Source organism: Porites lutea, chromosome 12 (assembly GCF_958299795.1).
Source record: "Porites lutea chromosome 12, jaPorLute2.1, whole genome shotgun sequence".
NCBI classification, from domain to species: Eukaryota; Metazoa; Cnidaria; class Anthozoa; order Scleractinia; family Poritidae; genus Porites; species Porites lutea.
Window position 1 is genome coordinate 13,913,100 of NC_133212.1, and position 6,874 is coordinate 13,919,973.

Here is a 6,874-nt window from a genome sequence, read left to right on the forward strand (position 1 = left end):
TACACACTCAGTGATCTTGGTAATTCAAGCAATCTGATTGGTTAGCTATCTCGGACTATGACGTTATATTCACCGCGCTAGGCGGTGAATATAAAGCAGAACAAAATCGCTGTCGTGAATTGGGTGTTTTGCCAAAGTTTCATAGTAAAGCCTTTTTGAAAATACACGAATATCCAAGTGCTGATGACTTTGAAGCAAAGAAAAGACTTCATGGTGTTTAAACAGCGTGATTTATTGTGAAGTGGTTTACTGTAGCTGACGTTTTGTACGCTCGAAGCTATGTTTACCACTAGAGAGGAAAACGTGGTCGCTTTGTCACTGTTTTGTGATTTCGGGTTTTTCTCGCAAGACCGATTTTGGCTATAACTAGAAGTTAATTTTTGGAGAAAAGAGGAAGGCAAATATTTTCGAAAATTGTCATGCCAGCAAGTTAACAAGGCAAAGAACTTTGGAGATAAACAACGCTCACCTTGATCGTAGCCGCTGCTGACAGCATTTTCAAGAAGCGACAAAGAAAACTTTCTCATTCACGGTGAGTTGACAGAAACAAATAAAGCTCTACTTTTCTTCTCAAAATTTGCTTGTAATTTAAATTTCTGGCATTTTCTTTTAAACCCTTGATGCTACAGCTTACAAAACTCGATACAAAAGATTAAAACTATCATTTTCCATGTTTGAAGATGCTGTAAAGATCTAACTTTTGTGCATCCAGTATTTACGGCTTCGTGTTCGCGCATGAATTCACGCGTCAATCAAACTAATCGTTTTTTAATGGTTTCCTTTCTGATTCTGTTTAAGGAACAAGACTAAACTGAAATAACAAGCTAAAAAGCTTTTGCAATAACTAAAATTTAAAACTAAAACTGAAACAAAAAATAACCATCTAAACTTTTTATTATTTGAGAGAAGGCCACTCTTGACAATTCCAAAAACTGATTATTTGTTACCCCTTTCTGTGTAACGTACGAAATAATTGGAGACACCCAACATGCTGGCTTTTAAGGAGTATGAAAACAGAAGTCCTTAAAACTCATTGTCTTCACCTAATTATTTTTATGCATTTTGCCATGTAACTTTCAAAAATCATATCTCTGGTGTTATTTACAGTTCAATATCAAGCTATTCCTCATTGGAAAGGGAAAAGAGTACCCTTTCGAAAAAAAAAAATATTTCGGTCGTAGGAAACCCATGATATTCCGCCACAAAAAAATTTAAAAAGCATATTTTGCATAAAAAGTTTTTAAAATTTTTTAAAGAACTTCATTTAGCTAGGAAACTTCTTTATTTTGGGTGATATGGTAATAAGAATTTTTTTTTCATCAATATCTAAGCAAAAAAACCCGAAAATCGTTCTAAAATATGGAGCGACTAGAAATTTTCTACAATTTTTTTTCTGCACGCTGTCATGATTATGCTAATTAGATTATCTTGGATCAGATAAGAGAACCTGCCCTAAATATATAAGTGACGATCTAGCCCTAGAACTGGGGTCGTTTTGGTGAGTAAATAACAATTATTCACCGAAGTGGAGGTGGCTAGTCCTGCATATTTACCGAACTGCGAAGCAGTGAGGTAAATATCCACGACTAGCCACCGACACTGAGGTGAATAATTGTTTTAGTATATACTAAAACAGTGAGATAATTGAGCACAAAAATGACGATTTTTAACTCAATACTGTTGCCAACGATTACAATTTTGGCGCGTAATGACCAGGCGGCCGCGGCCGTCGCTTCTTCTTACCGACAATTAAAACTTTTGAAGGCATTTGTTTAGCTCTTGCGAGGAAATTTCTTCAAAAGGAGTTGTGAATTCTTTTTGTATTTAAAATCATTCTTTAAAAAATGATTATTAAATTTAGTTTTAAGCTTATTTATGAACAACTCAACTAAATAAAGTAACGCAAGACTAAACTTAATTTGCATTTTTAAATTAATTTTTTTTCACCTGTTTTATCGATAAATTCGTGTCAAAAAGACAAAGCTTTACCTGTTAAAACTTCCAATCCGAACCTCGTCACCTTCTTCGTGTATTTCGAAAACAGCTTGCTTGATTAGTTGTGAAATTTCTTTGTTTGTTTACGGCAGCAAACCGGGAAGGCATTTTGCTTGCAACTTACGCGAGTTTGGCGTCGCTCGCTCGGAGGAACTGGAGGTGAATCAGTGAATAGTGCAGGATATTCACTGATTGAGTAGCCAATCAGAGCGCGCAAAAAACGCTATCCACTGTTTTAGTGTATACTAAAAATAAATACGTTTATTGGAAGAGGGGGGATTGGGTAGGGTATAAGGGTTGTTGTGGGAAGCGCGTGGGTGTGGGTGAATGTCGTGGGTAGAAAAAAGTGTCTACTAGACAAAATGATAAAGTATAGTAATTGAAAGAAAAAAGTAAATAGAAAAAAGTTACGAAACGAAAATCTCCGACTCCTTGATTGCCCTTTTCACTGCTCCTTCTTCGTCCTCTTCCTGTTTTTTCCTTAGCCACGTGGGAGTTGGTTCCCCTTTCACAACACTGTATAAAAGACATGTTGCCGATGAAGATTTATCCATACCTGAGCGATCGCCGCGAAATGAACGAAACAGACGAAAAATAGGTCGAAACGTGCAATTTGCAGAAGGTATGGGACGGCTCTGACTCGCTGAATGGAAATAGCTGCTTAATCTTTAATCTTTATTTGATCTACAATTCCAATGATCAGCGGAGATTTTTGAACACGATGGAATGCGATCACCGTGGGATAGGGGAGGGGAAGTGAGGAGAACAAAGGATAATTTTGAGCTATTCATATTTTTGGATAGAAGTCTTTCATAAAGAAGTTTTAGGTCTATTAGCTTACGAAGGAACCACCTTCATGTTCAACCTTTCAAGTCAAGGCTAGACTGTATGTAAATTTTATTACCGAAAGGAAATAATTATAATTTTCTCTATTCTTTTTTGTTTTGTTTTGATTACAAAATCTTTACTGTAACTATTCTGAATATCATTCCTTAAAATGAAAACCAGGACGTTTCAGTCACGAAGTTTGACATCTTTGAGTAAAAAGCAGTTCAGTCTCCAGTTTTTCTTTAGCCTGCTTCAGGTTTACATAGTGTACAGAGTTTCTTTTATTTTACGCCTAAATTCCTTTTTAGTGTCCGTTTGTACCATAAGAGATTCGCGTATTTGCTTTGCTAATTAAGTTTTTAATTTTAATTTAATTTTTTTTGGAAAACATTTTTTTTACCCACGACATTTAGCTACACTCTACGTGCGTGTTTGAGAGTCCCGTGCTCATTCCGTCTTTAACCAATCGTCGGGTGGATTCATTTGCAACATACACGAATAGCTGTCACATTTGCCCGCTGAAATGTTTTATTGTTACGATAATTCATGACATTTCTAAACAAATTAAACAGTACACACGTATAGGTAAAGTCTTTGCTCATTGACACTTAGCGTTAGCTATAACAAGTTTATGAATAGAGCATTGACCTTCACCTGTGACCCGTGTTTTTTACCTACAAGCCCCAAAACAACCCTAAAGTAGTTTCCCTTTTTTATTGAAATAAAAAATAAAATAAAGTAAAATAATGATAATAATAATAATAATAATAATAATAATAATAATAATAATAATTAAAATAACAATAACAGTATCAATAAGGAATTCGCATAGCTGCTGGCCACGCGAGTGAGTAGGTTTTATCAAAATATGACTGGCACCATTTTGTAATACAGTTTTTGCATGACTTGCTATCCAAGATTTTACCTTGTAAAACGGGTGGCAAGAGAGAATGTATGAGACGTCCAGGTTGGCCAAAAGAGCTTTTGTTCGAGTTTAGCAGTTTGCTTCTTGCATCTAAATTGCAACTTAATCGTAGTTTAATTGCTTTAAAATGTTATCGCAATCCTTTCATAATGGCTTAATGGCCTAGTCTTTTGGATTGTTATCAGCAAGTTATAGGCGTTCGTGAAGAAAACTCGAAAAATCGTGCTCATTTTCGGTTGCGCCACCACTGCTAATTTCGGAATGAAAGCCAATTTGAATTTTTCAGCAGTTAGAGTCCCTCAACTAATGACTTTACTCTTACCAAGAAACCAGCATAATAGCCAAGTTGTCCAGCTTTTACTTTGCACTGACACATGAACGCTTAATGGCCTTTCTTTCCGATGGCTTTAATAATTAAATAGTTCTACTTGGCTTCAAGAACCGCACTCGACCATGTTCCTCCCGAAAATATTGACAACTGAGTGAATAAAATATAGGGGGACCCGTACCGAATTATGAATTCCTTTCCGAATGCTCAAGAATGACTTTGGTCAGCCAACACCATTTAATCCGAACAAAATTAAGCAAACTTCGAATTGACTGAAAAACAAAGAAGATTTAAATACTAATTACCTTTAACTGTTATTGATAGCACCATAAGAACAGCAATTCGTAGGTGATTTTTGTCCATGACAATGGAAATTAAAAGCGCTCTTTTTGCTTGGTTAACGTCAGCGTGAAAGCCAAACACTAAATACAATAAGCGTTCGCTCCGCATTTTATTGCCCTAATCTCCAACACACGTGACAATACTCAGGGGACTCCGGTCCTTTTCAAAGTCGCGAATTTTCACTAGTGCACAAGCACATGTCCACATTAATCGTTAACTAAATTAATTCATATATCACATGTGTTTTCCCATGTGTTACCTTCTTTTGTTTTGTTTTGTTTTTTTTTTTTCAATTATTTGTCTTGGTAATGACATAACACATAAGCGAGATCTCCGGAAAACTTTTCTTGTTGCCGATTGATCGCATTCTCATGACGTTCTTTGTCTTGATAATGATGTTTCTGCATCATAGTGTCATCCGTGGCATAATTATTGAACACTATGGTGTGAAATTTACAAAAATATCCAGGAATCACAAGTGCAAACATTTTCCAGCTTCTTTCAAATAGTAAACTGAGCAGAGAAAATCAAAACGTTTGAAGATCAACACTGTTAATTTACAAACTTGGCGATTTCAGGCCCGCCCTTAGCCACATTCCCTTGAACATCGTTCCCCGTTGTTGAGTTTTGTTTTATTTCAGAAAGATGAAAGTTTTTTAGTGCAAAAAGTTGAAACTGAGTGCAGAAAGTTGAAATTAAATTGATTGCCAGGAGAGTTACACGAGTCTGTCCGTAGTCGATAACTCCTTTTAGTACTTTCTTTTCGGTGAAGATGAAGAATGTGCAAATAGACGTAAATTACAAGCTATGTAAAAAAAATTTCCTTTCCACGCTTTTTTTGTTTTTGTTGGTTTGTTTGTTTGTTGTTTTTTTTTTTTTCAACCTTGGTCATGGATATTCAACAAGTTTGGAAAAAATCCGTCAATTTCACTGGAATATCCCGCACTCCACGAAAGAAACAAAAGCCGCAAGCACGATGCAGAATTTTCGACTGACAATCAAAACATTGATAAAAACTCAATGAAAGAGGTAAAAAAAAGCACTTTTCATTCAATGGAGAAAGTAGTGTGATTTTTTCCTTGTGTTTTTCCTTGTGTTTTTTCCTCGCGTTTGGAAGGCGAATAAGAGGAGACATGAGCATGCCTCGCTTCCTTCCTTTTTTTACAACTAATACCGACAACTCCGTTTTCTTTAGAACTTATTCTTTTCATTTACAACCGCAGAAAACTTTGTAAAAGCTTTGTGTATTTTAAACGTGACATATTAAACGCGAGCCATTAATCGCCTCAAAGGGCGGGGACGGTTTGGGAACCCCGAGGCCCGGGCTCTCTCGGTACATTTGAAGCCAATTACAAAATGGCTTCCATTGAAATTGAAGTGAGCGCTCGATCTCGACGATCTTACGGAAAAAAGGGACTGTGAAAATTCTATCAGTTATCAATGTTAGGCAGTTGTAATAAAACAGTCATTTCTTTAGGTTCCGCAGGTTCCGCGATTCCGCGGTCTGCAGCTCCTCAGATTAGTCTTACCCCTGTAAAGTTAAATACGTGAAATGACAAAAAGGCTTCGGCTTGGGTTTGTTGTTTGTTGCTGCATTCATTATATAAGAGTAGAGGTGGGTCAAAATCCAAATCAGATTTGCTTTTGCTCTAAATATTAAGAAGCAAGTCTAAAGGTCGTTCAATTTTTGTCCGAACCAGTAGTTAAAAGAGATTCAAATTAAAACTCTCATAAGCCCATTGACCTATCAAATGGTCGATAATCAGATATACTGATTTCACTGCACGTCACAGAATTAAATTTGTTCTTTCACCAATATAATCATCTAAAAGTTCAGTAACTCAGTAGTAAGATTGGCTTCCGCAGGGTCCAAGCGTTGCACTCCAGGCTTTAAACAATATTTTCAAATACTAGTTTTTGACTTTGGCGTTCCATTTGCGATGAACTTCCTCTCTTCCTCGGGATTTTTATGCTTCCGAAAAGTTCTGGAACAAGACGCCATGTCCTCTTCGGTTGGTGTCGTTCCGTAGACTGGAAAATTTCTAAACACGTGACGTGAGATTTGATTTTCTTGCATAATAATTTCATACGTAATGATTTTTTTTTATTCTGTATGCTAATTTCTAACGTTCACAAAAGCGTCATTGTTATCAACTCCATTGATACACGCTTTTCCAGGAATGTCTTTGAAGTCGTTTGTGTTTTTTTTTTTTTTATCTGGTCTTAAATCACTCGCCTTCGGCCAAAGGAGGACATTTCCATCTTCCCAGCGTGCCTTGTTTCCTTTCCTGCGAGCCAGTTCTCTTACTTGGGCGAGCGAAGCGAGCTGCGCGAGAACGGGTGAGCGGCGGCGAAGCCGCGAGGGGCCGAGGAAAGGAGAGCTTGTAACGATCACTCATAAATTTTCATTTGTACTTCCCTCAGACGAGGGGAAATACCATTGGCTGAAAAATGAC

At 36.8% G+C, this 6,874-nt stretch overlaps 1 protein-coding gene across 1 annotated transcript in view; it reads right to left on the reverse strand.

Moving 5' to 3' along the window:
• The window catches only part of LOC140953736 (uncharacterized), a 24,581-nt gene extending 20,142 nt beyond the window's left edge, over positions 1 to 4,439 (reverse strand). The window contains exon 1 of the mRNA XM_073403134.1: positions 4,382 to 4,439. Within this exon, the coding sequence (XP_073259235.1) occupies positions 4,382 to 4,439 (58 nt within the window). The remainder of the gene's footprint in view (positions 1 to 4,381) is intronic.
• Positions 4,440 to 6,874: the final 2,435 nt, after the last annotated feature.